This window comes from Struthio camelus, chromosome 5, assembly GCF_040807025.1.
Source record: "Struthio camelus isolate bStrCam1 chromosome 5, bStrCam1.hap1, whole genome shotgun sequence".
NCBI classification, from domain to species: domain Eukaryota; kingdom Metazoa; phylum Chordata; class Aves; order Struthioniformes; family Struthionidae; genus Struthio; species Struthio camelus.
In genome coordinates this window covers 4,967,316-4,987,845 of record NC_090946.1, presented here as the reverse complement: position 1 = coordinate 4,987,845, position 20,530 = coordinate 4,967,316, and the positions used below count along the sequence as shown (strand labels likewise).

The window sequence follows — 20,530 nt, the reverse complement described above, 5'->3', positions numbered from 1 at the left end:
TGCTGACCTAGGAGCAATGCTGATGTGCGCCATGTCGGGCCTGTCCCCGCAGAGCTCCCAGCTGGCTCTCTGAACACATGGCCATGAGCCATGAAGAGCAAAACAGGCGCTGTAGTACTGAGCACTGTGCCATGTTTCTAGATAACCTTATCTTCCACCAAGCAGCTTTTTAAAAAGTTGAGGTATCAGTAAGGCCCCCTGACCAGGGAAGCAGACAGCTGTGGGGTGTAGGTAGGCTCTCACAACAAGGGTGGCTCCTGGCATCAAAGGAGACAGTGAATTCTACACAGGACAGTCTGGCAGCTGAACAGTCTTCTGCTCACACTGTGGAGTTCAATTCTAGGATAAAAAACAAGTGTTGTCTGGTAAAACCCTGTAACGTGGTCTGGCATCTTGTGCCAGGCCAGTTCATAATCTTCAAAGGATAGAAAACATCTTCACTTGTATTTAGAGGGTTAAGAGTCAGCACATTGCCAAAGTAAAATGTGTCTGCTTCACTTAAGAGGCCAGCTACTACATTCTGCGCTACCTGAGGTTTTGGAAAGGTTCCCAAGCTAGTTCTTGAAATAAACTATCTGCCATATAGTAGGAACTAACTTTCCTGGTCTGGATGGCAGCCCCAGCTGCTAACGAACGCTAAACAAGGCACAGCAAAGAGCTGGTCTTTCCTCCAGAGTGTTGCAAGCTAACTTAGCAGAACAGGTCAGCACAGTCCAGACTATCACAGATCCCATTGCACTCTCCTCTAAAGAAGATAACTACAAACGCTGCACCAGGCATAGGCACCAAAAAAAGATGTGCGTCTTTGCTTTACTCACAAAAACTGCTGGGTGCAGCAAAAGTTCCAGTCCAGCCCCAAACTGTACAGAGTGACGTAAGGACCCAATCTGATCTATCTTTGCTCCCTTGTCTAAACTACTTGTGGAAGGAGTTCAAAACCATTATCAACAGCATGGCCAGGTCACTTGAAAAAGTGAGAGACAAAAAAAATTCCCAGGCTCCATGGCCTCTGCAGAGGTGCTTTTATCCCGCCTCTCAACTAGCAATCCTGCAGCCTGGAGATCTTGCCATTTTCTTCTGCAGCCTGTCATAACCGTGGAGTGGGAAAGGCAGAGATGGAACAATGTGACCATAACATCCTACTCCCGAAGGTTTTCGTTACTGTTGGAGGTCAAGTTTGTAAACTACTTAATAATTAGGAGCAGCCTTTTCAGGAATGGTTACAAATCTGTAAGCCTTAGGCAAAAATCCACATAGGACTTGAGGTCCCTAATTCCCATGGTTTCACCATCAAGTAAACACTGTGGGCCTAGAAAGTTTAACTTGATTCACCTTGAGTTTCCAGAGAGTCTGAAATTCCCAGCAACTCCAGATGAAGTACTTGAAGAAACAGCTTCAAGTTTTTTTGGAAAGTGGTCCCCCAAGCTTGAAGCATAGAAAGTCAGCAGCAACTTTTTGCAAAGCCCAGCCTTTGCTTTGGCAAGTTTGGCTATTGTTATTCTCAGAAACCAAATCCCTGTTCAAACTCATCAAAGGCAGCACACTTTCATTCTGCAGGCAATGGTCCCATTGGAAAGAAAGGAAAGGGTGCACTTCTCACTGAACCTTGGCCTCATCCCCCTGTTTATATAGGACAAGTGGAACTTCTGCATAGTGATATTCCAACCTGTATTCCTCAGCACCTTTCCTTTCTGTTAGCAGTATATCATATTACCTTCTCATTTGTTAGTGCTGCTAAACGACTCCTGTTTATGCTGCACAGAAATGAACTACCTCCTCTGCTCACACTGCCTTGGATCTTAAAACTCTATGCCAGCTCCACGCCCACAGAAGTAAGCACTATACTAATCCCCCCCTGCGTTGCTGCTGGAGGATCCTTCTAATGTGTTTCATTTGCAATACCACATCAACATCTTGAAGAACAATCATAACCTGAGCTGCCCCCTGTTTTACTAACTTTCGCGCTCCTCTCAATAGCACAAAGAGATCGAACTCAAGATGAGAGATAGGCAGCTGCCTTTCCCTCACCTAGGTGAGTAGGTATTGGCAGAAATCCTCTTTTACCTTCTTAGAAAGTGAGGAGGGGGACTATTAGATTGAAGGGGAGAGTTCCCAAATTAATTATTTCTCTTCTCCTGTTCCACGCTTTCCTCCCCTCATAATGAAAGGCAAACAGAGAATGCAAACCAGATATTTTGAAGATACAGGAAGAAACTGAGATGGATAGAGAAGCAGCATTTTACAGCACCCACCCCGAATCAAGCCTTTGTGCACAGTGCAGAATGGAAGAGAGGCAGGACACTCCCCCAGTGCTATTAAAGCACAGGCCCCTCTCTGCTTGACTACTATGTATTTGGTAGCTTACAGACCCACAGGCTGGGCAGCAGTGGGAGGACATGGCTCACCCTCTGATCCACTCCAGCAACAGGGCCGTAAGAGAAAGTAACTTGGAGCCCGATTTCCTCTCCATCCGTAAAGCACAGAGAGTCTTCCTAATGAGTAAATCTTACCCCTCACATTCCCACCAGATATGTCTGAATGCAGCGTGTGCTTCTCTCACAAGGAGACATCTGGCTCCTAGCACTGGCTGTCTTGCTGAGGACTGGCTCACAGAGACAGGACCCCAGAGAAACCGCACACTGAACTGAGACCCAGTGGCACATTTCTGCATTTACTTCTGACCTCCACAGTAAAGAGAGGTAGAGAAATTATATATATGCTCCCTTGTTTTTAACTATCAACTCTCCTGCTCCTCTCAGTTCCCTCTGCCTCTCCAGACATAACTGGTACAACACGCATATTTAGAGTGCCCCATCCCCCACACTGAATATATGCCCCCAGCCTCCCCACAAGCCCTGACCAAAACTTGAGGTCTGCCCTGCCACCATGCATACACTCTAGTCCAGCAAAAACCTTGGTACTCACATCATCCCATTTGATGAAGCGCTCACCCTTGGATAGATACTCCTTCACCTCTGGGGGCTGCAGGACTGGGGAAAGCATCGACATTCTCTTCTGCAGATGTGCCCCTCAGCTACCAGAAGCAATAGCAGTTGCACGGTTCGCTCCTCCTTGGCTCCCTCTCCTCTATCTCTGCCTCTCATATGGCAGGGCTCTCTGCCATTGCCACTGTTGGCATCAGAAAGCAAACAGCCTCATATCCCAGCCAAATTTAGGAGGGGCAGGGACAGGCAGGCGAGGACGGACAAATCTGCATTGTAAATCAACTGCTCTCCAAACAAGCAAGAGAAGCTCAGCCCAAGGTCACCTAGACGAAACTTCGCGATGGGCTGAGATGCCCGTCTCAGCACACATGCATGCACACTGTCTCTCCAGGAGGGACCTACTCCTCAGAGTTGTACTTATGAAGCACATAGTTCTAGCACTTCCGCAACTGAACTTCCTTAAATGTTCTCTTTGACGAAGTGCAGACATCGTTGCCAGCCAACATTCGAACTATTTCAGCAGATGTGGTTACAGAACAGCTGAGGGTCTGGCTACAAGCAGACTGCCCCCTTCATGCAACGGGCCAAATAAACGTAATCTCTGCTCTGTACAGACTCCATTTGTGGGGCCCCTTGCTGCACTGTCCAGCACAGAGTTCTTCTCAGATGGCACCTGCAAAGAAAGGCAATATCACCCTATTATGTGGCTAAGATCTGAAGCACAAAGGTCATTAAGGACTGGTCAAAGGTATGGGTGGCTGAATCAAGTATCAGCCCTGGGTATGACAGTTTCTCTTTAGCTGCTTTAGCTGTTAGGGTCTCTGACTTTCCCTCAGGGATAAATTACAAATAACCCAGGTCTATCCTTTAGGCTTGTCTGTCTTCAGCAAACACTCACCCACCAGTATAGCTGGTACTGATTTGTGGCTGGCAGGATGTGAATCCTAAATATCCACAATTCCTTCAGACCAGGCTGAGTGAATGATCTAGTAAGCCTTTAGTAAGCCTTCTAGCTAAGTTTGCCCCTAGATTTCAGGCATGTAAGAGTCATGATTCTGATGCTAAGCCAAGCACAGAGACATAGATGTGACTTTTTCCCATTGTATTATGGGCTTTTTTGAAATTCGACCCTGAAGTGAGACACATAGCAGGACAGATACAAATTACACAGACAGATGAAACAAAACATTCACAAGAGTATCCAAGAATCACAATATTGTCCAACTTTCATCTGGGTATACCACGGATACTCTGGGAACGCAGCCGGGAGAGATCTGTAAGGCAGGAAGTATTATGATGATGTTTCAGGGAAGTGTCAGAAAGTAGGATAGGTTAATGGCAAATAGGGCAAAAACAAGTCCCTACTCCAGAACTCGGAGCAAAATGATTGTGTGTGGGAAAGGGGGGAAAAGGAATTTCTGCTGGCAAAGGAATACTGGCTAAATGAAAGAAAAGGGGCTTGTGCAAAGGACTGACACGGGAAAAGCTGATTTTAGTCAAAAGCCATAGCCCCTTAGCTACTCAGAAGTGGTGACTGCTGTGCTGCACTTGCTATAATGGGACTTCCATCCACTTGGGGGGATTTCACCCCAGTTCTCTTCTATGAAAGTCATAGAAGTCATGGTGACTGTAATACTCAGGGCAGCCATTGTCCATGAAGGACGGGACTGTAAAAGGAAGTAAAGATAATGTGAGAAGCGTGGATGGAAACAACTCCTGCTGCAGAGAGAGCCTGCTGCATGGTTTCGTTGCTCCCTTCCCAACTCCGACCTATACCTTGTCTGATAATGAGGCTAGCACTTTAAAGCAAATTGAACAGCCTGGGGAAAGATGAATGAAGGAATCCTAAGGGCATTCTCGAATGTCACTGACATTAAAGCTATGGAGAGAGACTAGGTGGACCTGTAGCAAGTACTCTAGCTGAAAAAAGCAAAGATGGCAGCAATTATAAGACAAGATACTGCTGCAGAAACAGGACACTGAACAAAGCTAATGTCTTTCCACTTTCCTTTCATGAGTTTATCTTCTGGGCAAACTAAATAAGAGGGCTTCTAGATTTGCAACTATTAATGAATTTTCTGTATATGCTAATGTTTCTTTTTTCTTTACAATGCACTGTACTTTCTAAGAATTAATTGGCTACCCAAGCTGAAGGCCACTATCTCTCTTTTACCAGGGCAGAGCACTGCGTTGACTTACTCATAGCTGCAGTTACTCATTGTCAGAGCTTAGACTGGGAAATGGGAATCCATCACCTCCAGTCTCATAACCAAGCCGCACTTGTGGTATTAAGCTTCTTTGGCATGTGTCTCAAAATTATACTTGCTACTCAGGCAGCCAGCTGAGAAAGCAGTGCGGCGCTCCAGGCCCAGCTAGGACAGTATAACCCAGACCTCCCTACCTGCAGAGTTCTGTTGCAGGAAAGCAGCAGATGACAGTGACCTCCTAGATGCCTAAACCCAGAGCTGGAAGAGCTCAGGGCCATCAGCAACAGCCTGTGACTTAGCATAAATGCCAATGAAACTTCAAGTCCTGCTGAGTGGGGTTTGTTTTCTTTGCTTTCCTTATAAGCTTAGGAACACACCTGGGGCCTAGGTATACACAGAGAAAGCCCATAGTAGCACAGCAGGCTGCAGAGAGGAGAGAAAGCTTTCTTTCTTCTGGATCCTTTCTGCAAGGTCAGAGTAGTTTCAAGACTGCTTTAAGTTAGGGAGCAGCTATAAAAAGGATAAAGAGCATTTATCATACTGAGAAGTGCAGCAGTCCTCCTATCCTCTGCTACACAAGCCAAGTGCTAAAGGAAGGCCTTGGAGATAACAGCTGTGAAGAAGCGGAAGGTGGGATGAGCTTTGCCATCTGGTACTGTCAAAAGTAGAGGGGCTGCAGGTGAGATGAGGCAACTGCAACTACTGGTTCCAGTGGCCCATCCTGTATTTTCCACAGTTATCATTATCACTCATGAGGAACGTCTGCTTCATGCCAGAACCTGTGCCTCACAGAAGCGCTACTTCTATCCTGCATTCTCTCAGATCTAGCGATTCATCAGTTTTCTCCGTCTCATCAGTGAACCCAAAATATAGCTAGAACCTGCCACAGCTTTACTTGCTTGTCACTCATGAAATAAAATAATAAAAATAATAATCACCTCCACCTCCCAGAAGATAAGTGACGAAGCTAGCAGCTCTCCTAAGTGGCCACATGGCACTGCACAATGCCAACTGCTAAGATCCCTACTTGCATAAAGATGGTCACTAAGGCTGAACCTCACTTCCTTTTGCATAACCCAGCCTCCTTATCTTTCCTTTCACACTCTGTGCTCTAGATGGAAGCTTTTGTCCCTTTTGTGACGAGATGACTGACAGATCAGCAGTAGAATAAAGCAACTGTCCTGCCCTCTCTTGAAAGCTCTGATATTGCAGCAAGCAAAAGCAGTAGCACTTTGAGCAGTCCTGTCCTTCATGGACAATAGCTGCCCTGACTATTGCAGTCAACATGACTTCTATGACTTTCATAGAAGAGAACTGGGGTGAAATCCCCCCAAGCGGATGGAAGTCCCATTATAGCAAGTGCAGTGCAGCAGACTCCACTTCTGAGTGGAGGCAGTTCTAATCTAACCGCTCTTCATCATCTCTCTGTCGCAAGGCACATCACCTGGTTGTTCCCATGCTACATCCACTTCATTCCAAGGCCCTGTGCCTCTTTTGCTCTCCATCCTTATCCTCACCTACACACCACAACCTACTACAAGAGTCGAGGTATGTAAAAATTTCCTGCTTTTTTGCGGGTTCCTTATCTCCCTTTTCCTACCTCTTTGGCAGCCTCTGCCTCCCACAGTCCAAGCGCACACAGAAGCAAAGTAGGCAGCATCTCCTTTCAGATATTTTACAGGATAGAGTTTGTCGACAGCAATTTTAAGACATGCTGTCTATCAAACTGCCTTGACTGGATGTCTCCCAAGGTTTAGCAAATTAAACTGTAAACCCAATCTGAACATTTTGCTAGCATTCACTCTTCTTCTGAAGTCTGTAAGAAATCTGTTCCAGTATTGTGCCATTATAATTCTACTTCACAATGTGTAATACTGACCTCTAGTGAATGAGCTACTGTATTGCATACATAGCCTCTAGCATTGTCTTCAGACACCAGTGACAGATTCACAGCCAGGCAAAATTGTGAGTCCACCTCACTACCCCTTTTTCTCTTCTGCACTGTGAACCCTGGGAATCCCAAAAGGATTAATGAGAACAGTAGGACCATAAAGGCCAATATTTTCTCGCCATGCCTGGACAGGAGAACTGCTGAACTGTATGTGCCAGGGTACAATGCATGTCCTACTTTGTGCCCAAACTACAAAGGTAAAGGATTCATGACAGCACTCAGCTGGCAGTGTGACTCTAAAGCTTGATCTGCAGAGCTCTGGGCTATTAGATCTGAAGAGAGTGGGCTACTGCACAGAAAGACAAGTGGCCACAGATGCCACAATACTGCAAGAGCAATGAGATATATAGTGGACAACGAGGTGGATTGAGAACTGGCTGGATGGCAGAGCTCGGAGGGTTGTGGTCAGTGGCGCAGAGTCTAGTTGGAGGCCTGTAGCTGGCGGTGTGCTGCAGGGGTCAGTGCTGGCTCCAGTCTTGTTCAATGTATTCATCGAGGAGCTGGAGGAAGGCACAGAGTGCCGCCTCAGCACGTTTGCTGAGGAGACTAAACTGGGAGGAGTGGCTGACACAGCAGAGGACTGTGCTGCCATTCAGAGGGACGTGGCCAGGCTGGAGAGCTGGGCAGAGAGCAACCTCCTCAAGTTCATCAAAGGCAAGTGCAGAGTCCTGCACCTGGGGAGGAATAACCCCAGGCAGGAGGACAGGCTGGGGGCTGGCCTGCTGGAAAGCAGCTCTGCAGAGAAGGAGCTGGGAGTGCTGGAGGACAACAAGTGAAGCATGAGGCAGCAATGTGGCCTTGTGGCCGAGAAGGCCAAGGGGATCCTGGGGTGCCTGAGGAAGAGCGTTGCCAGCAGGTGGAGGGAGGCGAGCCTCCCCCTCTCCTCTGCCCTGGTGAGGCCACATCCGGAGCGCTGTGTGCAGTTGTGGGCTCCCCAGTCCAAGAGAGACATGGCACTAGTGGAGCGAGTCCAGGGGAGGGCTACAAAGAGGGTGAGGGGACTGGAGCATCTCTCCTCTGCAGAAAGCCTGCAAGAGCTGGGCCTGTTGAGCCTGGAGAAGAGACGACTGAGAGGGGATCTCATCAATATGTGCAAGCATCTGCAGGGAGGGTGTCAAGAGGATGGGGCCAGACTCTTCTCAGTGGTGCCCAGTGACAGAACAAGAGGCAACGGGCATAAATCGAAATCCAGGCAGTTCCATCTGAACATGAGGAAGAACCTCTTTCCTGTGAGGGTGACTGAGCACTGGACCAGGTTGCCCAGAGAGGTAGTGGAGTCTCCTTCCCTGGAGATATTCAAACCTGCCTGGACGCGATCCTGGGCAATGTGCTCTAGAGGACTCTGCTTGAGCAAGGGGGGTTAGTTACATTAAGAGCTGGTCCCAAAGAGGGCCAGACATAGCCCTGGAGCAATCACGAACAAATGAACTACTGAAAAATTACCCTGCTTTGTCCTGGGAAGAAACTATCCTGGACTGGAACAGTGGTAACCCAGGATCATACTAGCTTCAAGGCTGCATCATGAGACTGTGGATAGGGTTTTCCTAGAGAATCTTGTTCTAGTGCTTGTAAAGGCAATCACAAGTTGGTACAAGTCTGAATAAAATGCTGTCATTCTGCAAGCATTAAAGGTTGCATTTGCAGTGAAGCATTATCAATTTTCCCCAACACATACACATGTGCACATAGGTTTTTTAATATATATTTATATATACACATATCTACACACACACATATATATATATCTCTCGTTATGTGTGTCAGAGAGAAACGTAACACACACACGTTCATTTTCCGCACGCAAAGGAAGGTAATTTCAGTTTCTTCAGGCAGACCTTGAAAATCAGAGTAAGAGATGCAAAGTCAGATAACATGGCCATCAGTCATCACTGCCCAATTGCTTGAAAAACAGGGCTTATTTTCAAAGTACAGCCCTAAAAACCGTTTAGATGTTATGTGTGTGTGTGCACATGCATGGGTGTACGTGCACATTTCCTCCTTGCAAAAGGAATGCTGAGGTGCTGATTTTTGACCTCAGACTCTTGCACATTGATTGTTTTTAAAGTCACAGGCAACACTGACAGCACAGGTTCACTCCCAAGGAGAAACTCTTCTGCGTTCAACTCTTGGAATAACGCACTTAGTGAAATAGGTGCAAATTTCCTCTCCACGAACCAATGCATGAAACACATTAGAGTGCTAAGAATTCCTGGGATTACAGAGCTTAACACTCAAGCAAATCACAAAGTTTCTTATTCCAGTGAATGCCCAGGGCACTGTCAAGCCACCCTTAGCAGCCTTTCTCAATTTTAGAGACGTATCATGAAAACAACAGACAATTCATATTATCCGCTGTTTCAGTGCTCAGTCACCCTCACAGGAAAGTTGTTCTTCCTCATGTTCAGATAGAACTGCCTGTGTTTCAGTTTCTGCCCGTTGCCTCTTGTCCTGTCACTGGGCACCACAGGGAAGAGTCTGGCCCCAAACTTTTAACATTAAACATTTTAACATTTTTATTTCAAACATTAGGAGACAGGTAGGAAGAGCTCCGCAGCCTCTCCCCTCCCCAGCACACAAATACAACCAAGGAGACAGTATGAAGTTTAAAAAGCAACATACTTACAGACAATAAAAATTACGATTCTTTTACAGAGTCTACAATCTGTCTGCAGAAGTCACACTGCTAGAGACAGACAAAAACCAGGGCTAGTGTTCAGAAAAGAGATTGCATAGTGTTACAATAGTGAATAATGATTTTAGAGTTACACAAGCTAGTATAAAAAGAGTAATCAAAATGCACACTCACAGAGCAAGTTGATCATTTGTAGGTGTCACATCAAATTGCCTCTTAATGACTGGACACAGGAAGGAAAGGCAGAATAACTATCTTTGCTGAGTGAAAAGCATAGAGTCAGGAGGACTCTGGAAAGCCATCCAGTCTACCCCTTGTCCCAAGGTAGAGTCAGCTGTGACTAAATCACTTTGAACTATTAGTTCAAAGAACTTTAGGAGGCATCCACTAACAGTGGAGACTCAACAACCTCCTAGGCAATCCATTCCAGTGTGTCACTATTCTCAGAGGCAAAGTCTGTACAGAGGTAATACGTTAAGCCAATAATCTTCCCTTAATTAAGTCTTCTCTGTCCTGAAGCATTAGATACTATGACTCTGAACATAGCAGATCAATAATATAAGTTTATTTAGCTGCATCCATAAGGGGCCCTTGCAGAGCAAACTGAGACAACCCACTGCAACAGGTGAGAGTGGAATTCAAGCAGTGCCGTTCAGGTAGGTGGAAGGCCAAAGCTTGAACAATCCATCTCAGCACTTAGATTTTCAACTAAACCCAGACTTAAGGAAATAAGTAAAAGCCTCATAAGTAAATGAGATTCCTGGTGGACCCGCAAGCCACAGAAGTCAAAAAACAGAGAAGCTTATCCACAACAGGACCCCAAAGAGTACAGTGCTTGAGCCATAGTGGGAGAAAGACTAGATGTCCATTGGCTATTCAGCAGCCCTTTTTTGGCAGGTCCAGTCCCAGGATGCACCATGTACCCTTAATTCCATTTGTAGCAGGTGAGTGATCTCTTTTGAGCTTTTCAGGCAAAAGCTCTCAGAGGGCTAATTTCCAAGCTTTGTCTAATGTCTGACACATTCACTGACTTCATAAGACCTCTCTGTACTCTGCTCCCCAGAGCTCTCTTTCTGCACCAGAGGAGTTTAATCGATGCACAGACTGGTATTTCTGCTAAAATCCAGAAGACAAAAAGAAAATATCATTATTGTAGCCCTGGTGTCCTGGCTCTCATTTGTCTCAAAGGCTATTGCTAGCAAAGAGCTAAGTTCAGGAACACAAGGCACACACCCTCTGCTAGCTGCCTTGCACTTGAACAAAGGGACCTGGAGAGAAACTTGCACCGATCTGTTCACGGTGAAAAGAAACGTTTACACCTGACCACGTCAAAAGCCAACAAGGCTTCGTACTGAATGAACACACCTCCTGTCTTATCCAGGGCAGAGGCTGCAGAGGGCTTGGCATAGGGAAGAGGGGCTTAAGAACACACAGTTCCTTCAATACTATGGTAGAATTGCTTTCCTTTGATGAAGAGCAAGTCTACACTGCAGTTAGAAGGTACACTGCAGCTTGAATAGGTGTATCCAAGTTAGCTTTTGTACTGTTGGAACCTGCACTAAATGCAGCAGAGACACGCAGACAACAAATCTCAAGGCTTACAACTCAAGAATTATTGTTCAATTTTATAACAACTACATATCTGCAGTCCTGGAGTGGCAAAGGCAAGGGGATCAAGAGTTGGGGAGTCATCAAAGAGTGTTAAGATAGCATACGCTGAATTATCTATTGCATATTTTATAGCTGACACAGCTTTAGCTGCTCCTAGAATCTACGTTCAAGTGATGTAAGGCGTAGTCACCTTCCAAGCACATCGCACTCGCCACTTTTGCTGGGATGGTTTCTGTGAATCCAGTGCACGTCCTTCGTGTCTGTAGAGCCCCAGCATCAGTGAAAGAGCAGCAATCATTTGCACAGAGTTTAAGAAGGACTGGTTTCCTTCCTAGGAGGGGAGCATCTGATCTTGGGGAGGTAGGACTAGGGCATGTAGGTGTGACTGCTTTTTATTACGTTAATCCCAACCACCTCACTTTACCTGCTGTGCCTTTATTTCCTGTATCAACCTACCACCTCTTTTAAACATCCTTCATCAATACTGACATGCTACACATCTGAATACCTAGCAATATCAGGGCTCTGATTTTTGACTTCTAACTTTTCGATGCTACAACAGCATAAAATTAAACAATAAAGAAGGATATAACATGTACACGGACAGATTTAAAAAGCAGAAAGATAACATGGACTAGAAACTCACTAGGCAAAGACTGTCAAGGTCATGTTCAACCCTGGAAGAACTCTCTGATTATGTCAATCCTCTCCCCCAAAATTCCAAAACTGGATTTAAGGAAGAGCATAAGAAAAGGAACTGTGGAAGGTAAAAATTAATGAGTCTTTCAGGAGAATATTTTCAGTAGCAATGCCATAAGAGACCAAAGAGAGTACAAGAGTTTGGAAAGAAATTATTTCTACATAGATCATTTGAAGAATTCTGGATGGACACAGATAGCAATCCAATGAGACTCTACTATATGAAGGACCTGTCTTTGCAGCAAGAAGACCAAAGGCCAGCAAGACCATAAATAAAGATAGGCAAAGTTTAGAGGATGGGTTAAAACACAGGATGAAGATCTAGGAAAGGATGCTAGACAAAAAAGGTCCAAACCCAGAACCCTGAAATACTTTGTAGCACAAAAACCAATGGGAAACTGAAGTCTCTGATCACAAAAGAAATGGTTCAGAAGGATATACTTAAAACAGAAGAAAAGTATGTTCAAGTCATAATGAAATCATAGAACTTTTGTTTAAAATGCAAGGGAAAGACACAGCAGTGGACAGCTGCTGAATGAAATAAGAGAAGCTAGGGAATGAGGGGTTGGCATTAGCTGATCATTAAGAAAAACTAGCCTGAAGAATTAGTAGAAAATCCATTTTGTAGAAATTGCCGTGAATCCACATTTACCACTTCAATTCAGCATACAGAACCCAAGGGAACCTGTGTATTGAATCTGTAGAACAACACAGAAGATGTATTTCTTTGACTCAAAAAAGCTGTGTCAGTAGGATGCCAACAATCTTAAATCAGTTCGTGTTATTCAGGTCCATAAAATTTGGCTCCAACTGGAGCGGAATGGTCAGGTGCAAACCAGGACAAGAGAGAGAAGGGGCCTGTAGAAAAGTCATAAAACTCTGTAATGAATGTTCCCTAGACATACTGGGTTATACCAACATTTCATGAAAATTGAGTGTTTCAGAAAGATATTGCATGTCGTTACAGAGTCACAGAATGGCCAAGGTTGGACGGGACCTCTGGAGATCATCCAGTCCAACCCTCCTGCTCAAGCAGGGTCATCTAGAGCGCATTGCCCAGGATCGCATCCAGGCAAGTTGGCACTAGCTTAAGAGGATTAACGTTAAACAAGAACAATACTGTTAACATTAGCTCTTTTCAAGCTGTAAGAAGTGTTACCTTTTGCTACATGGAGAAAGACAAATGTTTTATTTCACAGTTTCTAAAATGTCATTTTTCAGTAATGGAAAGAGGGAATGTACGTTGACGCATGAATGGCTAGGCACCATATCAGACTGCCAACTACAAAGTTCGTTCATGTCACCTCATGTTATCAATAAGTCCCCTCTGCCCTGAATAGGCAGTGAATTCATTGTTACTCCTACCATTGCTGCCAAGATAGTCACAGTGGGATCTAGTCACTCCTGTCTATCTAGAATGTGTAGCCATGATTTGTACTACTACAGGTGAGACTTGTGCTGAGGCCAAAAGGCAGGGGGGTCTCCAAAGACAGCAAGCAGCACGATGTGACACCCTTTAGCTAGACCGTCCTTTTGCCCTTCCCTTCTTACACTGAGTGCACGGTCTGGATATAGAACATCCCCCATCTGCATAGCTGCTCTCTCCTACAAGCAGATCAGCTTGTAGGGGCAGGGAAGAATGAGTTCTGCTGGCAATAGCCATAGAGGCCAGGCTGCTACACTCATCAAAAGCAGTCCACTCTGACGTACAGTTTAGTCCCCAAAATACTGCGACGTTACCCTTTTAAGAAGGATAAGCTGGAGCCGCCAACTGCCCGCGCTACGCGGCTGCATTTCCCCTTTAAGAAGCGCCTCGGCTGTTAGGCGCTGAGAGCCCCGAGCTCAGTGCAAGGGCTGGGGGTCGGCAGGCACAGATCACCGTTACGATGCCACCCCCGCACCTTTCAGTCAACACGTTTTGCCAAAAATTAGGCTTTTTTGTAAGGCTTTTTTTTTTTTTAAAGAAGTTACTCCAATATATTTTCTGCCCCAGGGTTGCAAGTTCCTCGCTGCATGCTGTAGGGAATTCAGAGGTTTATCCCTTCTCTCCCAGCCCGCCATTCTTTCTTGCTCTTAGGAGGAAAAAGAAAATGCCACACTTCACCTGAAATTCAGTCACTCATTTCCTCTGAGGCCTTTCTGGGCATCACTCATTTCTCCAGCTGCTGTTAAGCCTCTTTCAGAACCGCCACCTCTTGTAAGCAAAAGGTTTTCAGCATGACGGTCCTAAGGTTTAGGAGAGGGAGAAAATGGAATGGTTTTAAAAGGAGCAGCTAAATCCTTCCAGAAAGTCAGCAGCTCTCTCTGGGGTGGTTGATCCATACCCTAGGGCAGTGTTTCAGCTGTCTTCAGAAAAAAACGATATAATGCTCTCGTGGGGGCCTAACTAGCATACAGAGAGTAAAGCCAATCGTCATCATACAGCAGCAACAAGGCGGCTTTAAATAATTTTGGCAGGTTTGGGATCAGCCCAATTAGCAGGGAACTAAAGTAACCTCTCCAAAAATTACTGCTTAGCTAGGGGGCATCCTTCAAACTTCCCAAAAGCTGCAGGTGGCATCACATACCCACCCGCAGACAGGGTGGCATCAAGAAGTAACTCCCCTTCTTGTTAAGAAGACGGAGGGACGTTTCTGAGCTCCTTCTGCAGCGCTGGGCCGGGGGGGGGGGGGGAAAGGCTTCGCTGCACCTGCGGACCCTGACTCACCAGGGCCTAAGCACGCCCGCTAAGGTAAAAGGGTTGTTGCCCTGCGAGCGCGGGCGAAGCCCACAATAACACCACAAAAGCAAGGCAGTAGGCCGTTGCGGGGGAGCAAGGTAGGAGCCCCAGGCAGGCCGCAGCCCCCTTTTATTCGCCCCCTCAAACGCACCCGCGGCCACGCGAGCCCCTAAACGGTCGCCGCTCCCCCTCAGGGGCGCCCGCCCCAACGGCCCCTCGCGCGCGCACGCGCCCCAACGGCCCCTCGCGCGGGGAGGGAGCGATGGCGTTGCCCCTTTAAGCACGACCCTGCCGGCGGCCGCCGCTGCTACCGTGGGGTCCCCCCCAAGCGGGCGGTGTCGCCGCTTTAAGGGCCGCCCCGCCACGGCGCTGCTCTCCGCCTCCGCGCGTTCGCCGAGGCTGGCGGAGCCGCCGGGCAGCGGGAGCAGCGCGGGCCGCGGCGGTGGCAGCGGCAGCAGCAGGGAGGCAGTAGGATCGGCGGTAGCAGCATCATGTCCTGAGCCAGGCAGGCCGGGCCGAGGCGGCGAGGAGCCCCCACCACGGAGGGGACGGTGGAGCAGCGGGCCAAGGGCCGGGCCCCCATGAAGGAGAAGGAGGCGGGGGCGGAGCGGGGCAAGCCCGCCACTTACACCGGGGACAAGAAGGCGCGCATGGCGGCCAAGACCAACAAGAAGTGGGTGCGCCTGGCCACCGTGCTGGCCTACGTGCTGTCCGTCTCGCTCGCCGCCATCGTGCTCGCCGTCTACTACAGCCTCATCTGGCAGCCGGTGCGCGGCGGCGGCGCCGCCTCGCCGCCACACGCCGCGGCACCGCCGCCGCCGCCGCCCGGCCCTACGGTCAACGACGGACCTCGGCCCGCCGCGGCCTCGCAGCCCCCCGGGGCGGCCGGACCCACGCGCGAGGCTCTGCCAGCGCCACCGCGGACGGGCCCCGATCCCGGCCTCGCCGACACGGACCGCCCGGCCGCGTCGCCGCCGCCCGGGGCCGAGACGGGCGCCGCCGTGCTGCGCCGGGTGCGCGGCAGCCCCTGAGGCCAGCGGGGCGCCCCGCCCCCCGGGGGGGGGAGCCGTTAACGGTCGCCCCGCACCGCCCTCAACCAGGGAGGCCCGGCGGGAGAGGAGGCCTCGGAGTCCCGCAGCGGCGGCTTCGCCCCCTCCCTCCCTCCCTCCAAGGGCTATTGCTGGCAGCGAGGGGACCCCCCCCCCAACCCCGGTCGGGAGAGCGGCTTGCGGGGGGGCGGCCGTGCTTCTGCCGCTTCTCAGGACCGTGCCCGCCCCTGGGGCCGCCCCAGCGCGCCGTCGCGGCCGGCCGGAGGGAGGTGCGCCGGCGGAGGACGGCGGCTCGCCCCGCGGCCCAAAGAGCTCAGGCTGGACGCTGACCCGGTCGAGGGGTCAGCAAGGGAAGGAAGTGTTTTTACTAGTAGAACTCTGGTACTTTTTTTTCCCCCCTTCTCCCTCATCTTTCCTCGAAAGGGAATTTTGTGGCTTCGTTCTCCCCCCCCCCCCCCCCCCCCCCACCGGGACTAGCTTCTCCCTTTGAATCTGCGTTGAATTCATGTGCTATTTATGCCGGTCTGTTACCTATGAAAGGATATTGGTGTCCAAATCCTTCACTATTTACAAGATCAACTGGGAACAGTATGAATTTAGAGGCTGTAAACCATTCAGTAAAGCCAGTTTTTGTTTAACAATGAGCATAAACTTATTTAAAAATATGTGAAAGGTAAATTGACTTGTTTACTATATTAAAATATTTTCCCAATATGAAAGTCTCTGCAATACGGTATATTCTCTTTGGGGTGGGGGGAGCGGACTGGGAGGGAGCGTAGGACTGGAAAGACTGGGTAGCGAAAGTGATTTGCCTGCTGCAATAGGCAAACTGTAGCACTTGTGTTGATTCATTTGTCATTGGTCTTCATAGGTGAGGCTTAGAGAAATCTCCGCCAGTCAGATGTGTATAACCCCTGCTATTCATGGCAACTATGCATTTGTGAGGAGAGAAGGTTTGCACTTCCGCAGGAGAAGCAGATGGAGCTCTCACAGTGAGTGCTGATGGGCAGCTGCGGTGGTGCAAGGTGCCGTTACCTGTGTGGTGGCCTGTATGCTCGTTCTCTTGCCTGCATGGGGTGGCTGGGCTTACAGATGGTAAGTCTGTAAATTGTGGTAACTCGGTCTCACCTGGGGCCAGTGCCCTCTGGAGGTGTGTTTTTGCTAGCTGGCTTAGGATGCACACTGAGCAGATTTCCCTCAGGACTTGATGCTTTCATGTCATGTAGTTCAAAACAGTGGGAAAAGTGCCCTTTAATGGCTGTAGAATGAGGGCTATCAGTGAGTAATTTGTGTAAGAATAAGCATATTTGGTAACTCTCTGGACATGAGAGCAAGTGGCTTGATGACCTGTGTCATTCTGAGCAGCTGCTTTTCAGTTTGATGCTTTTAGATGATGAATTAACTGTTAAGCTGCCAAGCTATTCAGCATGCCAGTGAAATATCACTGGAGCTTAGAAATTCTCCCCTAGCACTGAGAATAAAAATGTATGCCACATCAAAGCACATTTCAGCTGTGTAAATCACAACTATACTGTAAAATATATGGCACCTCACTTTTCTATTTCCCTCAACTTAAAAAAAAAAAATTTCCTACCTAAATCTGTATGCCTTAGACTAGTGTCTTAGTTTTGTTAAGCCTGCTCTAACTTGGCACTGCCTTTGGAGCATCTGTTGAAGATAGAGACGTAGAACAGAGGACCTCCAGAAAGAAACTGTGGGCAAAAGGGAGCAGTTTAAGTGTAATCTTTATCTTTCCCTTCCAGTTTTCCAGAGAGCACACAGGAAAGTCTGCATGTTCTTAATATGTTAGAAAAGGTGGCTAGCTAGTGGGAAGCAAAAAAGATCATTATTTCCGTCATTCTCGACAAAAGCATGCATGTAAGCTTTACCACTTTTCTGCAAGGAAGGACAGTTAAAGAAAGCAAGAGGCAGAGAAGGAGATAACCAAAAGCTGCTGCCTTAGTGGTTCGTTGCCCTGCCATACTATTATCTCATGAGCTGCTTCTCAACTCTTCCTATTTATGTGCTGCAGTGGCAGGACTGGTGGGTACCCTGACAGCAGCACTCTCTTTTAGTTTTGGCCAAATGGTTGGTTGGGTTTAGCTTCATTTGTGCTCATTACATAGCAGTGTGATTTCATTCCCTTGGCTGTTTTGTAGCCCTGTGTGGAAGGCTGCCTGATATGTGCAGATGCTCTGGTTCCTGCTGCTGCTGCTGCTGCTTGCAGTCCCTCTCTAGTTGTACAGGGGAAGGTTTTCTGCAGCCCTCTGAGTGGGGAATGAGTAAAGGAGAAAGGAAACAGACCCATTCCTTGGTGCCACTGGAGTTTAGTCTGTTCATTGGATGTGGTGCTCTAAATCCAGAAGTAGTTGGGAAGCATCTCTGGGAGGGAGCTTGTGTTTAACTTTTAAAACCTTTAAAGATAAATAAAAGCTAGGTGGAATTGTACTGAGTCTGGAATTGCACTGGTCCTGGACAGCAGCTCAGATGTGGAGAGTCTCTAGTGGTTTTGAATAATATACGTTGGATGTACATAAACTTTTGACATTTTTCTGTTTAAAAACTATTACTCTCAGAAGACTAATAGAGCATGGCTGTGTAGAGCAGATATAAGAGGAAGTGAATTGAATTAAATGGGCTGCATGGCTCTCTTCCAACTTGTCATGTAACTGTGGAAATGCCTTGTATTCAGTAGCAGTAACAACTTAAAGCTCTTCACCTGTTTTGTAATGTTCATAAAAAAGGTTCTCTGGGACAGTGGCAGTGTTCAGATCCCCTTTACCAAAGGGAATAGACCTGTTGCTAATGGCTCCTTCCCCTTCTGGTGCCTATAGTTTATAGGCAATATTAATTTGGTCACAGCTATCATGACAGTGTAGGCCTGGTATGTTCTTAGATTCTGTTTCTGCATCCTTTCCTCTCTGCTGACAAAGTGAGATTTAGGCGAAATACTTTTATTTCTGTACCTGTAAAAACTGGAGCATCCTGTTAACTTTATTACTGCTGTACTATGTGTGTAAGGGGAAAGCATTTGGCTTGTAAAGATGCAGTATTCCAGAATTAATGACCGGAAAGGTTTAATGACGTAAACAGCCTTGTTTCTCAAAGCCCTTTTGGACCTGGATTCTTCAGCTAAAATCTTTCTATATCCTTGCCCCGGCATGGAGAAATCATAGTCTTCAGGAGGAAATGCATTCCCTTTGCAGGTTGGCTATGCCATCTCAATGAGTCAGTTTGTGTTTCTGTGCTTGTTGCTCTTCATGGCAGACTGTTTTAAGAAATCAGTGACTAAGTACACTTTACAGATATTTCTAGTAACCAAAATGGCTTGTCTGGATTGGTTTCGACGTGCAAGTTAACTTTTTAAAATTCAGAGTATTAGGGTTTTCTTAGGAAGTGGGTTGACTGCAACATGTAACATCTGGATTGTCATCCTGGACTGTGAATTTCTGCATTATGTTTCCATCTTTGTACTGAAACTGTTATCTGCATCTAGAGCACAAGTTTTTAGATGGTAGGGTCACTAGTCTGGTAAACCTGAGATCTGAAAAGCCAGTCTTATGTGTTATATTACTTGAGCTCCACTTCGATCTTTCCTTTCACTGGTCATCTAAAGAAAAGCTCACTTAAGCAAAGTAGATAGTGTTTCTCTAACTAGCGTATTTTTGTCAGGCCAGATATGACATAGGCTTTTGTGTTGTTTCCCAGACAGAAAATGTTACAAATCAGGAGTAGGATTAGAATCCTTACACAAATGGTCAGCGAGTTATTTGCAAACAGATCTTTGTCATGGAATTTCCAGTATGCGCAGATCTATGTGAAGGGGAGGTGTTGAAAGTCCATTTGGACAAAAAAATAGAGTAAAGCCTGAAAGGCCCTTAATTTCAATGTTATAAAGATATTAACAAGAGTCTCAAGACTTAGTGTGATGTTGCTATAAAAGCATGGTGTCTAAGACTATGGCTGGAATAGTGGTATCTGTGCTTACTGGGAACCTATTTTTTATTTGTTTTCTGTTGATTAAGCATATTGATGGTTCTATAATGCCAACTTTCCTGCAATAATGGAAGTTTTGAGTCTCCTTATTGTTTAGGGACTGAGTTTCAGATTTTCATCCTCTGCGAAGAGCCTTTAAAAGTTTCCATGGCACAGAGCACTGCATTCTCATGCACATGTGCTTCAGGTGCAACTTAGTTCTGAAACACAAAGTGACAAAGTGCACCGCTGTAAAGTGTCAAGGGAAAATAAACACCACAATAGCTTTAATTTTTTAGTTGATAATCACAGTAATAACTTGGAGGGCTGGAGAGAAGACCAGGCCTTTTTTTTTTTTTTTTTTTTTTAACTTTTCCTTTCTTACAGGGAAAGGTTTCATGAATGAGAAACCTGACTTCTCATGAGAAAATTCTGCTAGTATTACTTTGTCCAACTCTTACATTGACAACAGTGCCCCTCTAGCACAGTGTAATGCTGCCTCTGCCTAGATCCTCAAAGAGGGATTTGCACAGTCAGCTCTGTCAAAAGGAAGTGCTCCCTAAAAGAAAGAGCAATAGATGAAGAATTACTTAATGATGCTCAGTGAAAAGTGCATCTTGATCAGTGTATGTATTTAAGCCTTTTTGGTCTTTGGTGTTTTTTTTTTTTTTTCCTTGCGTGTAGATGCCTTTGGGCTTGCACCTGTTTATTGACATATAATACTTGCCCTCTGTGTTCATGT

At 46.9% G+C, this 20,530-nt stretch overlaps 2 protein-coding genes across 2 annotated transcripts in view; one reads left to right on the top strand and one right to left on the bottom strand.

The window, feature by feature from the left end:
* Positions 1–3,373, bottom strand: part of PLCB2 (phospholipase C beta 2) — a 52,663-nt gene extending 49,290 nt beyond the window's left edge. The window contains exon 1 of the mRNA XM_068944315.1: positions 2,926–3,373. Coding sequence (XP_068800416.1) covers positions 2,926–3,009 — 84 coding nt within the window. The 5' untranslated portion in view covers positions 3,010–3,373. The remainder of the gene's footprint in view (positions 1–2,925) is intronic.
* Positions 3,374–15,103: 11,730 nt separating this feature from the next.
* Positions 15,104–16,532, top strand: INAFM2 (InaF motif containing 2). The gene has a single exon (XM_068944313.1). The coding sequence runs from the start codon at positions 15,346–15,348 to the stop codon at positions 15,793–15,795; it is 450 nt and encodes a 149-aa protein (XP_068800414.1). The 5' UTR covers positions 15,104–15,345; the 3' UTR covers positions 15,796–16,532.
* Positions 16,533–20,530: the final 3,998 nt, after the last annotated feature.

Bases quoted from the DNA above. Each gene is read 5' to 3' on its own strand.
- INAFM2 (XM_068944313.1), top strand. From the start codon at position 15,346: ATGAAGGAGAAGGAGGCGGGGGCGGAGCGGGGCAAGCCCGCCACTTAC.